The sequence below is a fragment of the Tubulanus polymorphus genome, chromosome 1, assembly GCF_964204645.1.
Source record: "Tubulanus polymorphus chromosome 1, tnTubPoly1.2, whole genome shotgun sequence".
In the NCBI taxonomy this organism is placed as follows: Eukaryota; Metazoa; Nemertea; class Palaeonemertea; order Tubulaniformes; family Tubulanidae; genus Tubulanus; species Tubulanus polymorphus.
The window spans coordinates 12153596-12170348 of record NC_134025.1 but is presented as its reverse complement, the minus strand read 5'-3'; the positions used below and the strand labels follow the sequence as shown (position 1 = coordinate 12170348).

The 16753-nt window shown below is 41.3% G+C and overlaps 3 protein-coding genes across 3 annotated transcripts; all 3 read right to left on the bottom strand.

Annotated features, from left to right (window-relative positions):
- Positions 1-490: 490 nt before the first annotated feature.
- LOC141914756 (trans-1,2-dihydrobenzene-1,2-diol dehydrogenase-like) lies at positions 491-10277 on the bottom strand. The gene is made up of 8 exons (XM_074806047.1): positions 10186-10277; positions 5266-5392; positions 5008-5125; positions 4352-4515; positions 2251-2494; positions 2020-2147; positions 1211-1367; positions 491-752 (listed from the first exon to the last, which is right to left on the bottom strand). Exons 2-8 carry the CDS (start codon positions 5356-5358, stop codon positions 649-651), a joined length of 1008 nt encoding a protein of 335 aa, XP_074662148.1. The 5' UTR covers positions 5359-5392; positions 10186-10277; the 3' UTR covers positions 491-648.
- Positions 7816-10099, bottom strand: LOC141914758 (uncharacterized). Its single transcript, XM_074806048.1, has 3 exons — positions 9960-10099; positions 8653-8710; positions 7816-8118 (listed from the first exon to the last, which is right to left on the bottom strand). Exons 1-3 carry the CDS (start codon positions 10017-10019, stop codon positions 7958-7960), a joined length of 279 nt encoding a protein of 92 aa, XP_074662149.1. The 5' UTR covers positions 10020-10099; the 3' UTR covers positions 7816-7957.
- Positions 10278-13182: 2905 nt separating the features above from the next.
- LOC141902624 (uncharacterized) lies at positions 13183-16106 on the bottom strand. The gene is made up of 3 exons (XM_074790484.1): positions 16100-16106; positions 13826-15588; positions 13183-13188 (listed from the first exon to the last, which is right to left on the bottom strand). Exons 1-3 carry the CDS (start codon positions 16104-16106, stop codon positions 13183-13185), a joined length of 1776 nt encoding a protein of 591 aa, XP_074646585.1.
- Between the last annotated feature and the right edge of the window lie 647 nt (positions 16107-16753).

Genomic DNA, 16753 nt, shown 5'->3' with positions numbered 1-16753 from the left:
GGTACGGCGTACCAATTTTGTGGTCTCAACTATTAAATTTTTGAACTGTTTTAGTATTCAATTGTGGTATTTCTCTTCATGTATTTTCTGGAGAGTACTTTCGACAAGACGCCACAACAGGTACCCCAGGCGTAGAATTCACCGTGCGGGTCAAATGTTCAAGCGTTTTGCTAGTGTCAATTAACGCCGATATCTAACTTGTTCGATGGTTTAGCCGCAACGCGACGTACATGTATATCATCAAATCTAAGGCTAGGTGCGCCTGATTTCAACGGACCTGCCACCGGCAGTTTCAATGCGCATACTCGATTGATCACAATGACCTACAATTTATAGTGGCTAGTGTTCAGGAAACAGTTTTGACGTCAGTGTCGCCGATACGTAGAATTATTGTAGGGTACTTGCGGTTAGCAGCTTATAGAAAATGTTGTTACAATTTTTTAAATCTTATTAAGAATTTTTAAAAAAATATCTCTTTTTATACAAACATGTATCTTTATATATCTCTCTAGCTTAAACAATAACTGATAAAAACGAAAGCCAATCGAAAAGAATATTTAATTGCGAAAAAAGCATATAAATTTTGTATTTAAAGCATGTTCTATCATCATGTCAATCTATTCATATCCATTCTTGTTACACAATCCCTTAGTCACAATCATAGGTGATATTCGCTTGTTTGCGAATCTCGTCCAACGTTTTAACGATTTCCAGTGAATCTTCGTGGCTAATGATTGGACTCTCCAATAAGCCTATAAGAACACAGAAATAATCAATTTCCTTAAACTAATCATTAAACATTGCACCAGTGAAAAGCAAAGGAAACAGAAGAGAAATTACGTATCGCAGTTTCATAGGACGGGTTAGTTTTAATATTAAGTAATACATGTAGATTTGCTGCAGGTTTTTACGACACCCACAATTTTTGAAAGTGTGCTGATAGAAAATGTCTAATGCGTTTGTAGTGCATTTTTCCAAAAGAGGCCTGAACACACGGGAAACCTTGACAATCAAAGGGGCCCGTTAGCTCGTTGGGATAACGCTTGATGCTGTTGCATTCACTGTATGAGCTGATTTAGGGTAAGTCTTCCTAATCTGAATGACGTTAATTAAGTGAGATAAACAAACAATGGCAATGGAAAACGACGATGACGTTTCGAATGTAGGGTGGTACCAGATTGATGACTGTATAGATCTATCTCTAATTTACCTTTTTCTAAACATTCTTTGACGTGTTTAATCTGGTAAGTGAAACCAGTTGCGTTTTTGTGGTTGGTCTGAACATCTGCGTGCGGCAGGTCTGAGGTGAAATCATGTTTACGTTCAGGTGTATTCAAGCGAGTCGGGGACTGGATGCTGTTGGGTATCTGTAAACATCGAAATACGATATGAGTAACAATGATAATGATAATTGTCATTTACAAAGCACAAGTATCCTCTAACAGTACAAATGCGCTTTCAGAGAGTTCAATGGTATGCTGTATGGAAAAAGCTACGAGTAGTGCATGTAGTGCAATACATGTGTATTTCTTACGCCATTTGGCGTAAAAAATATACTAATAGATTTCCCAATAGGGATGTAGCTAACAGTCATCGTTTTGAAGTGGACCTGCGGTTCCCACATTGTTGGACAGATTTCAACATTTTTAGTGAGATTTATTGCCATCCATCCTCCTTATGCCACAAAAATTTAAGTTATGTATCGCAAGAAAAGTGACAATTTCCTTTTTTTGATGGTGTTAATTTCATTTTACTCGGCTGCAAGAATCGGACACAGTTACAGTTTTTTTAAGGAAGGCGCCTAAAAAGATTGGTAACTTCATGGCATTGGCTGTAACTATTTCATGGTTTCACTGAAGATAGAGATTCATCTGCAGATCTGACTCATTAGTCATAACAACGAAAGCTCAAGTGTTCTGTGAAACGGGCCCTCGGACTTGATCCAAATAGATTTTTAGATATTCCGAAATATATTCTGACAGTTATGAGTAATATTCTACCCATAGGGCAGCTATTTACCTCCAATTTTCCTTTAGTGCCATATACGGTCACACCGTTATCATCGCATGTAATTTGACTTGAACAGATAAACGTAGCCATTTTACCTCGAGGATATTTAATAGAAAACGCCGTGCAGGCATCCACCCCTGAAATGGAACCAATGTTGGATTTAGAATAGACTTATGGTGGCTTGGTTGAATATTGCACTGCATTTATTATCAAGTGCACCTATGACGATGTTTTACCTACCCGATGGGTATGGCTCCGCAACGGCTGCCACTGAATGCGATTTTTCTCGGAAAATATAACGAGCAAATGCAACTAGATACATGCCCAAATGTATCAAAGAACCTCCATCTGGTCCATACATATTTACGCTGGAATCAAGTTTCATACCAAAATGACCGGTAACTATCGTCGGTTCACCCACAGTTTCGCGTTCTAATTCCTCACGAAGTCGAACCATCGCAGGAAAGAATAATGACCATACTCCCTTAAAAGAAAGGCATACATCAATAGCAACTAAACTCCATTCGCAATTGAAGAGCACATAGTTCTCCTATGAAGAGCATTTTGACGGCTTTTAAAGCTTTCTAACTTTTGCCACCGGAAAAAAAGAGCTCCGCGCGATATCGCGCATGTCGTACGGACGCATGTCATGTGACGCATGAATTACAACGGCTAGCGTCATAGGCGCGAAACTGTTGAGGGCTTTGGACGTAACGCCGATGGAGATTTGATAAAACATGCGTTAACTCGAGCATCAAATCAGAAAGAAACGAACATTTTTGTCAGTTTGTGGGAGGTTTTGTTCACTTGGCTTTGTGGTTACAACGTATACCGCTAGGTACCGGTATCCAATATTGTATATGTTATTATTATCATTAGCTTATAATATCAAAAAACAAATTTTTATGATACAACACAGTTACATAATACTGTATGGCGGATACATGAAGATCATTCAAGTATATAAATACATTAGATACATAATATACCAAAGGTAATTTAAAGCCTTTCCACGAAGGTTTATGAAATACATGGCATTTATCTATGCATGGTCACACTGCACATAGTTAGATTACCCCTTCATCAGTTGAGGACGGATATTAAAGATCTTTCCTAAGAAAAGTAGAGAGATTGTTTGATATACTTATACTGGAAATTAAGTGAATGAACCTTTCTTTGTTCGGGTTTATCTAGTCAGTTCTTGGTATATAAGGCTAAACAAAAATGATAACTTGTTTCTCCGCAGCGGCCAGGTCATTTTTATAAAATATGATAAAATTTGTAAACAGTTCATTTCTATAGCGGCCGGGTCTGTTATGGTAAAATTGATCACGATTTTAAAAAAAGTAATGTATAGAGTAGATAGGCGGCCGGCCGGGTCAACTTTTAAGCTCAGCAGAGTGGAGAAACAAGGTATCAATTTTTTTTAGCCTAACTTAGTCTTAAGCCAGAGTATGCAGGACAGAATAATATATAATTCAACGCAGAACCTCCTTGGGAAACAAATCTCAATTCTACGGTGAAAGTATTATGTCGCATTAACCTAGAACTTTAGTGTCTGGATGTACCACAGGCACGCTTGGAACACTTTTTAGGATCGTAGAGCGACGGAGATCACTGTGGAAATAACCACTCCCAGGACTGGGTGAAGGTGAACCTGTGACAGTGCTATTGATTTTTCGAAAATCATATCTTCAAACATGTTCATATTTTCCTCGAAAAAAAACCCATTTTGCATCTATGATCGAGGCCCGAAGATTCCTACCCAAATTATGCCCATCTCATATTAATATGGCATGTAATATGGCAAACCAAGCCAAACAATTTAGACAAACTAACATGACCTTTTGGTACATAAGAAGGGCTCCACGGGTTGACCATATAATCATGTCAAATCAAGCCAATTTTTCCTCGATAATCGGTTCTACGAAAATACAAATACCATTTTAATATCGTGATCAAGCAAGCCATAGCAGACCCGGTAGCTATAGAAACGATATTTCATTGCAGGTGACCCGGCCGTTAAGGAGAAAAAATGTTTCATTTTATTTCAGCTTGTGTATGCCAATTGTCGGGCTGGACAAACATCTAACACCAAACGCCAAGAAAATCTAACAAAGCGTGATGAAAACCTCCAAAATACTTTCCGCCTAGAGTTGGACGCAATAGCTTTTGTGGCTTTCACCCAAATAGGCTAGGAAGCTATACGCATGTAGCAGTAGACAACGACATCCAGCCCTTGTGTAAGACTGCACAATGTGGACTCTGGCGTTTTATTTTAAATAATTCACGTATCTACTTATGATAAATTTTTCGATCATAAGTTATGTCTACAACTCACTTCCATAAGAAATCTTTTGTATTTTCTTGCACATTCTATCATACTGGACACCTGTTGAGCGTTCACTCCAAGCGGCTTTTCACAGACAACGTGCTTTCCTGCCTTTAACAATAAATTGACGACATCATGGTGCATACCAGTCACAACGCCAACATAGACAACATCTGTAATTCGAAAAATTAATATACAAATTCTTCAATATTATCCAAATAGAATATTAACTTTAAAACCGTTTAAAGATTTCGTAGAAAATCTTTGAACTACGAACGTGAATTTGAAGATATGTTGAACATATTAATCTTAAAACAGCATATCTTGGTAACAATAGTTTCATTGGGTTTCAGCATTTTAGCAACTTGCAAATTAACTTATTATTCACGAAATATGGCAAAAATACATAGTACAAATAACTTATTGATAATAGTTATTCCAACAATAGCTAGGTTCAGACGCAGTTTCCATGGTGACTGATACCACAAATCAAGGTTGCATTGATTGACCACTAATTTACTATGATATAAACGATATAGATGCGGTGTGGTGATGGACACAAAATAGTGTGGTTTGACGTTCAGGCGCATATGTAAAATAAATCACGGTTATAAGGGTTGACACCACTGGTACGAATTTGTGCGTTACGAAGAATTGCCACTTACCGATACAGTCATCGCGTGCTAATTCCGCATAGGACCCATGTGCTTTTGCCGTTGCGATCATGTTGTCATCGCAAAACTGCCGCGCCCTACCCACATCTCTGGCTCCAACTGCTACTAACTAATTGTTAGTATATACATGTACGAAAGATGATAAACAATTTAGATTAAAATTAGCCAAAAAAGAAATGACAGTATATGTAAATAAATAAAACGCAAGTTTGAACATTTTCAACACGCCATTACATTCGACCTATATACCTGGTGTTCTGACTTGGGCAGTGTTCGGAGAGCGACGACGAAACTGCGACTAATTCCACCGGCTCCAGCTATACCCCATCTTAGTGCTGTCATAACTTAAGATGTCAAGTATATGACTGTTCTAGACCTGTAAATAAATTGGTGACTGCCGTATATACGTCTGTTCGCAGATCTAACAATGGAATACCGCAATGCATTTCCTGTCAAAGTATGCCATACAACGAGTAAATATCATAATAGACCTACAAGCGAGCAAGTCATATCTAATCAGGCACTGTAGTACAATGTACTACGAGGCACACGAATTTTAGCCCCAACACACCAGGTACGCACGTTTTCTGCTGCAACTCCACTTCCCATTTTAGCTGAGCAAACAATGCTTTGTGAAATACACGAAAAAGTGAAAGTGAATGCAATAATCGGGACCCAGAATCATTGTGTTATTTACGTGTAGGTTGTACGACCATTTTCTGGAAAAATGCACCACCTACAAGGTCTTCGGTCGTCGTTTTAGTAGTGCATAGTTTTAGAGAAGTGCATAGTTTTAGCAACACCCGTGAAGTTCGCTGTAACGAGTTTCCACTGCATTATGATCTAGGAGTATAATTAAATCTAATAATGAAAGAGACCTAAACTAGGGGTCCAGGGACACCATGCCCACTTGGGAAGTGGTTCCAAATGCTCAACTATCTAATAATTTCAATATTCAACGCCCCCTGGTGACCATATACAAAAACCAATGACCTTGAAACTCACCACAATCATAGAACATGTCAGCAGCTACGATTTTGCAATTGATCATGGTAACAAAATATGCCTAGGTACCAATATAATAAGGAAATACTAAGTTATTCTACTATTCAACGCCCCCTGGTGACCATATAGAATAACTAATGTCCTTAAAACTCGCAACAATCATAGATGATGTCATGAGCTACAACTTTCCAATTGATTGTGGTTACAAAATATGCATAGGTACGAAAATAATAAAGAAATGCGAAGATATTGTATTATTCAACGTCCCCTGGTGGCCATATAATAAATCCAATTACCTTGAAACTCACCACAATCATTGAACACATTATGAGCTACAACTTTCTAATAGATTGTGGTAGCAAAATACGCTTAGGTATCAATATAATGTGGAAAAACTTTTTCCCACTTATGAATGAGTACTGGTGACACCAAGATGGCCGCCAATTGCGTCATAATTGGCTGATGAAAAATACCTGTCTCAGGTATAAAACATCCCTAAAGAATACCAATCACAAATTGCAATGAGAAATGGCAAACCAGTAGGAAGCTACAGGACTCAGAATTCGGGCCAAAATTAACATTTTTTGGCACTAAAAAGGTCATAGGACGGCCATCTTGAGTCCGATCAACCTAATTTTTGTTATGCTGATGGGCCCTAGGGGGATTCACATATATCCGAAAGATCAAGGTAATTGTTTGTAGCGTCTTCAAAATTTCCATTAAAAAGTTCAAAAATGTGTAAAAAGTGCTGATTTTGGCGAACAACAATGGCTGCCAGTCGGCCATCTTGATTCTGAAAGGGCCAGTTTTTGGGCTGAAGATGTGTCTAGGGTAGATAAATGTGTAACCCAAATATCAAGACATTACATTGAAGCGTCTTCAAAACTTCCCAAAATAACTTGATTCCGTCTACGGACGGACGAACGGACCGACGGACGACGGACGAAAAGTGAACGCAATAGCCCCGCTGGGACTAAAGTCCCAAGTGGGCTAAAAATATTCATATTGGATATACTAGTTGATCAGCTACGAATTAAGCGGACTTGGCCGTTCTGTTAAATATTCTTCCCAGCGCATGTAAAAGAATCAGATGGGACAAGTTTGCCAAACTTACACCGGCGAACCAGGTGAAGTGCTAACATGTTCCATCAAATAAACTGGTAACACTGCTGGGAATAAATGTCAGAAAAAAACCTGCAGAGACTCATTCAACTTCCAGAAAAATTCCAACACACTTGAGAGATATTAAATCAATCTCTGTGTGCTGGAATTTTTCTGTTTGGAAGTTTAAACGCATTTTGAAACAGAATACAGTCTCCGCCATCCGTAATACCGCCAAGAATTTCCTTTTGCACAGTTCATCTGGTACAGTGTATCTGCCTCTCGTTATAACACCTCTCACCCTCCGACGTAACACCAACGAAATCCAGAACAGTCCGATTCAATCTCATAGAGAAAACATTCGTTATACAGCCAACGATTTTCGTCAACGATGTTTCCCGTCTGTCAAGAATTGACACAATCAGTTGGCAGTATCCACACACCTATTGTATCATTTTCTTCAATCCTAAACGAAATAAGCTAAGACCGCATCGCTTCCTAAATTAAGATTAATTTGATGTCAATTCTGGATTTGGTCAGTCGTCAAGTCCTGTATACTATGGCAACTCTCATGATCGCCGTTTCGTTATACCGCCAATCTTCGACAGTTCCGGGGCTGGCGTTATAACGACTCCGCTTTGACTGTATTAAGAAAAACGCTAAGAAAGACAAATGAAAAGAGTTGACTATGTTTCAACATCTTGTATTTCAACGTAACATTTCAGTTTGAAATAAGAAAACTATTGTTTATGAATAAGCTACATAAAACCATATAGGAATCTATACATTTCTATGATAAAACTATTAACTGCATTTACATGGTTAGAGTTAGTTTTCATTTCTTCGGTTCAGGCTGAGCTATTCGGTATTTCTTCATCTTGTTTTCGATATCATAGAAAGACATATCATCATACGAGTAATATTCAGAGACTTTGTAAACTTGTTGATCTACTGCCTGGCTACCTTTCTGGTTAGTTGGATTTTTCGGTGGAGCCACTTAAAAGTAGAAAATAAAAAGATATGACAACATTTTTCATTCGCCTTTTTAACACATTCACTCTGCCACCCTGATGATACGGCGTTGCTACTACGAGTTATCAGTAGAGCTATTACTTAGTTAGCCATTGTTCAAAATTGACCAATGATCACTGAGAAACTGAGTTTGTTTCCAGGTCGAAATTGTGTAGTAATTCCGATTCACAGAGTGCAAATATAAAACAAACGATGGATAAGAATGATCAGCTACAACCTCATAGTGGCAATGATGGCGGAACCAGAAGTACGAGATATCTCGGAGTAAGCCGCTAGGGTGTTAAGCTCTTTCATGGAACGCATGTATGCACATTGTAATCTAAATTCAACAGTATAATTTTATTACAGTCAACCCCTGATAAATCACCAACCCGCATAATGCCAGCTTTTATTGAGAACGAAACATCTGTATTTTCCCTTTCAATCATCTCATTCATCGCTCGTAGGTCATCGCTTGTAGGGTTTGACTTTCGGAATTTTTATAATGGACTAGCTTACCGGTTTGTTTCTTTATAGTAGATCCACTGCTTTCTGTGGCTAACCCTTTACAATGTGCCTAAACAATATAAAAGAATACAGAGTTTATGGTTAAACAAAAACATGAGTGCTTTATTTCGATGCTAGAGGCTACCAATCTAGACGAAAGTTCATCGAAAATGAACTGAATTTTGCTTGAGTTGTCACACTGAAACACACGCCATCTAGCAGGTTGGTCAGCAGTACAAGGTCCTAATTCAATTGAGCCCAATAATTTAGATGAATTTTAGGACTGTTGTGTAGGCCTTTGGGCCTATGAATCGCATCGTTTTGATGATTTTCTGAGATGATGGAAAAACTTGATACATGAGAAAAATTTGTTATCAAAATGCAACCGGAATTCCAACGATCTAACTTATAGATCAATAATTTGACCCATATCTAAGCCTCAAAGTCTATATATTCAAAAGTGCCCATGCGCAACCATCATCGCTGGAATCAGCAGATTTAGATGCAGTAAGTTCAGGGCCCAAACTATCAAGGGTTTGACATAAAAAATATAAGCCTAGTTTATTGCACACAAATCAATACTCTCAATGACTAGAGGGATATTAGTCATTGCAGGATTGCAAAAAATTCTTCATTCAACTGATTTGAGAAACGAAAAGACTCCATTACATGAACTGAATAAATTATTTACAATATGTTTCCATGCCTACCATTTGTTTTTAAATCATGAAAAGATCGTGGTTCGTAGACATAGGCCTAGAAACATTAGCAATTCAAAAATGGCTAAATCTTTTCTCTTTTCAACATAAGAAAAAGAAGACTTTTTATTTTCTTAGCAATTCTTCAATAGAGTGTATCGGTCCTCCTTATTACCGAGATGACGAGATTTACCGAGATGAACCGAGAAGTCGAAATATAACATACTAGCAAAATACCCGTCCTGCGGACGGGTTAGATGAGGCGGTTCATTTCGGTAAATTACGTCATCTCAGTAATAATAAGAAGGACCGTTTCTTTTTCACACTATTCAACTACACGGCCTGGAGAGAGTACACATAGTGTTATAACGCAGTTTTACCCCATGTTGGAAAGAATTGAGGGTAAAAGTGCAGATCCGCACCTCTCCGCGTAAACGGTTCAATCAATTACATTAAATATCAATGTTTCAGATTCCAAATTCAGCAATTCAGTACATTGATTGCCATTGGTTAATTTTAAGATATTTTCACTAGAAAGATTTTAGCCCGGATTCTGTCATTCAGCAGATTGCGTCAATCACGAGAGGTGCGGATCTGCACTTTTACCGAATTGAGACTTACTTGACACGTTTGAATGACAGCCCGCTGCAAAATAATATTCGGTATCCTGATGGCAAACATTACGAACGTTCGCAGGTTCGTCCTTGTTGGTTGCCGTTGGGTTGCACAAAAATCGGACGCCTAGAGGCAATAAACTTTAATTGAATTGAATTATTTTAAACATACCGAAAAGAATTATTGACCTAATATCACTATGCCTATATAAACAGGAAAATTAGACTTTTACTTAAGTTTGTATCTCAGCGTTTTCTATCCTTTAGGTATTGAAAGTTTTCAACACATCGCTCTGACGGGGGTGGTGAAGACTGGTTCTCGTTTACCAAATCCAATCAAATTAAAATTTATTTCTTATGAAAATGCTACTGAGCCCTAGGCAGGCTAGATAGATAGCAACTGACGACTGTTTAGCCTTTGCAATAAAACTAACTTATTGTATTAATATAAATTTGTATTATTCGGCCTTCGGTAGTCAGTCTAAACCATACTGGATTGGATACCGGTACTATCCTCACTCCCTGTGACGTGTGGTTGTTCGGAAATACTGCAGAAATATATAAATATGGGGGAAAACCGGGGCCACCCAAGCGACGGCCCTAAACACACTGAAAGGGCATTGCAAAAACCCCAAAACTAACATCCCAAAACCCAAACCCAAGCCATAAAGCGGAATTGAACAAAATTAAGATCTAAACAGCAAGCGCAAAGAAACGCAACACATGTAAAAGCCCTACGGGACGGAACTTCCCTAAACGCTCGAAGAAAAATAACGTACAATGGTTTATATAAGCATCATCGGCCGCGGTAACATGACCAGAGGGAAGGAAAGGCAACCAACAACCAACAACCCTGACCACTCAAGTTTTATCTGCCCTAAAATTCATAAATCATTAATACTTTTATTTTGATATTCATTTCTCTTTTTTTTAAACGTAACCTTCCATTCTTTTATCACACACAGCAAACTCCGGGGCACACAGCCCTCCAGCCCGGCTGTTCGAATATCACGGATACCGGACACCGGACACCTAAATACCGGATACCGGATACTCGGGATTGCGGAGTATATAGCGCATCGGGTCTAACGGTCAGCGGTAAACGGCAGTTCGTGTGAGATCAAGTAGAAGAATAAAAGGCCTAGATTATTTTCATAATACATCGGTATATGCTTTTCAAGTAAAGTAGCATACAAATGTTACCGGTATAGACAATTCAATACAGATTTATTGCTTCCGAGTAATAACTCGATTACATACGACAGACCCGGTAACAAACAGTGGACAGAAAATATTTTTTATAATTCTGCCAATTTGAACGGATTACCGAATAGACCGTTACCGTTTTGGGCAGAGCTTCTGTACAATACAAAATATCTTTATCATTCAGTTTCACGAAGAAGGCCATTTTAATTAAGTAAAGCGTTATTGACGATCTATATTTTCATGATCTTTAGAATCAAATTTAACATCAGGGTAAATAGTCACTTAGAGAAATGGTAGGTACCGGTATTCGACGAACTGATTTTTGAAGGTTATACCAAAACAATTGGTGTCCAGGGGTGTTGATTTTCGACGATCGCCATGGACTCAATTTCATTTTTAGGGACATTGTGATTGAGAATGAAATGTAGACATATCGTCCAATAAATAGAATATACCGAATATTCTACTCCATAAAATAAGAAAACGAATTTTAATTCTTTGTTTGTAAATACTTGTTTTTCATTGGTGTTCATCCTAAATCAACTAATACAAACTGTAAAGATCTTTAAAACAAATTTTATTAGAAGAAACGTTACAAATGCCAGACTCGCTTATGGCTTTCTAACTTGAGATATAGGGCCTTGCAGTACTCAGCCCTATTAACGAAAGGATTTTACAGAAAACCAAAAAGGGCCACCAATGCATATCCATCACCAGTGAAGTAAGATAATAAAAAATGAATATAACGTTTAACTTCACCTAACCAAAGAACAACAGTATTCAGAAAGAAATATGTATAATATTGAGATCGATGATGACACTAAAAACGTGAAAGCAGGCTGTAATCAGGCTGACAAATAAGTTGGTTAGCCTCTGTAACAATTTGACAAATAAATTGTATGTCGCGGCAGTACTACTTACAACAGCACGGAAACGACTCCTTAGACCCGATGCGCTATATACTCCGCAATCTCGAGTATCCGGTATCCGGTATTTAGGTGTCCGGTATCCGGTATCCGTGATATTCGAACAGCCCTCCAGCCCACGCACAACAGGCAACAGGACACAGTCCTACGAGGCACAAAGCCTCTAGTCCACACACAGTGGACTCCAGGGAACACAGCCCCCCAGCCCGCACACAGCAGGCAAACAGCACATAGTCCCGGAGACTTGTATCTTGTATCTTCGGAAAATAATGTCACGTGATGACTCGCTGGGCGCTAGCAAACTCTGTGTGCAGAAAAACGCATGGACGGCACAAACTCGCGTACTTTGTGGCGGACTGTTATGGTGTGGAGCAACGTGCGGCGTTTGAGTTTTAACGAAATGATCGGAAAGACGCTTGGAACGCAGTAGAATCGCGACGAATCCGTGCAGGAGAATGTATCCAGTTCGTATCCAGTCCCAATAGCATTCTGAAGAAAAGGGGAGAGCCACATTACATTATAGACACCTTTATCGGACACTACGCGGAGGTGAGCAAGACAATTTTGGCTACATGTGCGATAGCGGTACGGACAGTACTCAGAGAAACGACAGTACTAGGTTACACGGACAACACTTAGCGAAACGGACAGTACTAACTGAAACGGACAATACTAAGCGAAACGCACAGTACTAAGCGAAACAGACAGAACTAATATCGGAACAAAACACCTAATATGGTGGGTGCATGCAGAATTTACTGTTGATAGACAGCCGAGATATGCTGATTAATGTGTAGCGCGTGCGAATAGAGTGACACATATTACAGACGGACAAAATGTATAAATATATCAGTGAACGGATAGGTGTTGGAGTGACAGATAGTACAGATTGTATAGCGGTTTTTTTTCTTCTTAATGGAATCTGCCAGTGGCTTCGATGAAAGTTCCCAGCTTGGAAAGCAGCAGGAGTCTCTCATTTACTGAATCGTTAATTTGTCGAAATGACAATAAAATCATTATATTGGGTTTAGGTTTAGAGATAGAGGTTAGGGGACCAAACCGAAGGTTTGGAGACCCCACTAGTGCACGGGCAGCGGGTTATCCCTGTAAAAAAAGTAGTACGAGTTAATTGTTGTAGTGAGGCGGTCTACGGGACGTTCATGCCTCGGGGCGTGTTCGTGTCGAGTCGTCGTATCCAGTCTTGTTCGGCTGCTTCGCGGATCGGTCTCGTGAAGCCTGGTAGGTGTTGGAGACCGTACACCCGAAAGTGTTCGCGGGTGTGGTCGACTTGGTTGAAGTGGTCCGAGACTGGAGTCGAATTCTTCGTTCTGATGCGTGAGACGTGATGAGTGACGCGTTCTCGTAGAGACATTCCGGTTTAGCCGACGTACAGCATGTTGCACTTGGTGCATTCGATGCAGTATACAATTTCACGGGTCGCGCAATTAATTGTGCTGCGGATCGCGTGCATTTTGTTGTGGCTGCGGCAAACGGTTGTTTCTCGGACGAGTGGACACGTACGACATCTCGGTTTTCTGCATTTCTTGGTGCCTCGACGTCGGGTTGACGGAGTTCTTTGAGTAGACCTGGAAATAGAAGAATTGGAAACAACGGAAGTATTTCTGTTACGATGCGGTGAAGAGGGGACTCGGGGAGGGGGTGGCTCCGTTGGTTTGAGCTGCGACGAAGTTAGGTGATCCTTGAGACTCTTGTGCTTGGTGTAGGCGGTGACCGTGGTTACCTCGTCCGACCGGCCGGTGGCCGTAGCCAGTTCCGTAAATCTGGTTCGGATGTTACGGGCTAGGGTTCGGTTGGCTTCGGAGTGAGGTAAGATATCAAGCGGTAAACGCTTTTTCGGCGGTTCGTTGGCCCGTTGTTGTTCTCGTTGATCTCGTTCGGCGTGGTGCCGTAGAGCTTGGCTTTTGATGTGTCGCAGTTCGCGGTCTTTGTAGCCACGACCTCTGAGTACTTTAAGGACGGTTCCGGACGCTGCGTGTAGGTCTGAATCGTTATTGCAGATGCGCCGGAACCGGAGAATTTGACTTTTAACTATACCGGAAAATGTGTGTTTAGGGTGAAACGAAGATCGATGTAGTAATTGATGCGAATCGGTTGGTTTGAAGTAGACTTTGGTGTCTACTGTGCCACTTGTCTCGAATCGCGGGCCTTTGAAAGTGGTTACGTCCAGGAAGTTGACGCTGGTGTCGCTGATTTCGAACTTGAGTTTGATGGATCGGCTCACTGTTTGTAGGACGTCGATGAATTGCATCAACGTTTCGCGGCCGTGTTCCCAAACCATGTAGATGTCGTCGATGAACCGAGCGTATAGCGATGGTTGGAGTTCGCTTCTGGACAGATCTTCTTTTTCCCATTCGGCTACAAAGATATTGGCATAAGAAGGAGCACAACGCTTACTCATTGCGGTACCTTTTACCTGTAAATATGTGTTTTCGTTGAAGTTAAAGTCGTTTTCCTTCAGGCTGATTTCGAGTAGTTGCAGCAGCTCGGCATCCGAGCGTCCCGGGTTTGGGTTGTCTCGGTGAGCTTGTCGGATGCTGGCGATACCCTTTTCGTGGGGGATGTTCGTGTAGAGCGAATCGATGTCCATGGTGACGAGTAACGCATCGGCGCTAAATTGTTTACCGGCCAAAATATCTAGAAAGTGGTTGGTATCTTTGACGTACGACGGGTGACTCCGGGCGATCGGCTGCAAATAGTAGTCGATCCATTCCGAAATTTCGTAGGTTTCGGAGCCGCAGTCGGAGACGATCGGTCTCCCCGGCGGTACGCGATCGGGTACCGTCCACTTCTCGCGTTCTTTATGGATTTTGGGAAGCAGATAGAACTGCCTCTGTTTCGGATTATCGGGTGGTAATAGATATTCGGCGGTTTTTAGCAGGATGATTTTTCGTCGAGCCATATTTTCGATGATTTCGCGGATTTCTTCCCCGGTCTGTTCGAAGATCGGTTGCTGCAGCGGCTGATTATACTCGAGATCGGCTAGTTGGCGCATGGCTTCGTGGACGTAGTCGTCGCGGTCCATGATAACCGTGGCGGAACCCTTATCGGCGGCTTTGATGACAATATTAGTGTTGTCACGCAGCTGCTGGAGGGCTTCGCGTTCCTGTTTAGTGAGGTTATCATTTACGCGACGCGTATCCCTGGTTTGTTGAGCCAATTCATGCGCGTCGTTGCAGAACTCGGCGATTACTGGTTCTATTTCATCCGGAGCCCAACTGCTGGGCAGACGGAAACGCGGAGCCTCGCGGTCCGGTTTGTCTCGGAAGTGATGGTCGAGTTTCACTAGCCGGTTGAATCGGCACACTCCCTTGGTGCGCTCGATCGCAGCGGCATCAGAACCGATTTTTGGAGACGGGCAATAAGTGAGGCCCTTTCGGAGTAGCTGATGTTGCGCCGGACTTAGGCGGAGTGAACGTGTGAGGTTGACCACCGGGCTCCCGAGAGCGGTGACCGGATCGCGTCGCGCTTGGTTTGGTGCCGGTTCTTCGTGTTCGTTGGACCGGGAAATGGAAGAAATCAGAGAAGCATTGGTTAATTCCGGTTGATTTAACTCACCAATAGTGGACCCGTTGGTCTCACTGATACTTAGTTTAAACCACTGAGCCAGTGGCCCAGCAGGGTGTTAGCTGTACCACGGTCCCAGTGGATTCCGTTTCCAACAACTATGAAGCGTCGATCATCGATTGGTGGTATCGCGGTGACGTCGTCGTGATTCTCGAGGAGTTCGTTGAACTTCCGGGTGAACTGCTGGTGTTCGCGGGTCGTGTTGAGTTGAACGAAGTGGACGTTCGCGGTTGATAGCCGCGAACGCACTGTGACTACAGTGAGTGTAGTGCACACGTGTGGATTGTGTTTACAAACAGAATGGGGAACATGCGCACTGCAAACAAGATGGCGGAAACTCTTGTGAAAAAAAAATCGCGACTTCACGTGAGTCGCCGGTTAAATGGAGTCACCCTTCTCAGTAGCTGGAAATTGGAGCCACCCGAGTTACCTGCCATTTGCGGAACGGAGGCGCCCTTCCTACTTAAATATGTGGGACTCAGTATGTTGTTTGATTAATTAGCCGCTGTCTACAGCCTATTATGCTACAAGTGCAGGCCCAACCTTCCACTATTCAAGAAAAGAATATTCAATGCTCAGGCAACTCTGACAAATGGCAAGAATGACGATTGACAAAATGACGATTAACAACCGTGACGAATGACGATGTCCATACCGGTAATTGGGAGATAATTGTATTGGCCACGATTCGAATTATGATCGGGCTAGGTGACGAACACCGCTTGCATCACAGGCCGAAAATCTGATTTGGCTGGACCGGTTGAACGCCACGGTCCGGGCGGCGAATAGCGCGTTTGGTTGCCATCAATTAGAAACTTCAAAAGATGTAGCACTATGCAAACAAAACAACAACGAAGATGCCTTAAAGCACTTAGAATCCTCGTGAAATTGCGTGAAACGGAGTGAGTGGTATGCTACTCCGTGATATCCAGATGTTCTTCAGCTTTCCTAAAGCCAGATCCTCGCAACCACGGCGTCGTTTAGCGTTATTCAAGTATTCAATCGCAAATCGTCCACACCTCGGTCGCAGTGCCTAACTTGTTTTCTCGTGCAGGATGATTGAAAGAACGAAGACGTAGGCCTA

Bases quoted from the DNA above. Each gene is read 5' to 3' on its own strand.
- LOC141914756 (XM_074806047.1), bottom strand. From the start codon at position 5,358: ATGACAGCACTAAGATGGGGTATAGCTGGAGCCGGTGGAATTAGTCGC. The intron at 2,495-4,351 runs GTGAGTTGTAGA...CTTTCTTTTAAG, and splicing joins ACAAAAGATTTCTTATGGAA to GGAGTATGGTCATTATTCTT. The intron at 2,148-2,250 runs GTAGGTAAAACA...GTTCCATTTCAG, and splicing joins TGCGGAGCCATACCCATCGG to GGGTGGATGCCTGCACGGCG.
- LOC141914758 (XM_074806048.1), bottom strand. From the start codon at position 10,019: ATGTTTGCCATCAGGATACCGAATATTATTTTGCAGCGGGCTGTCATT. The intron at 8,711-9,959 runs GTAAGTCTCAAT...TATATTGTTTAG, and splicing joins CTGTCATTCAAACGTGTCAA to GCACATTGTAAAGGGTTAGC. The intron at 8,119-8,652 runs GTAAGCTAGTCC...TCTACTTTTAAG, and splicing joins TACTATAAAGAAACAAACCG to TGGCTCCACCGAAAAATCCA.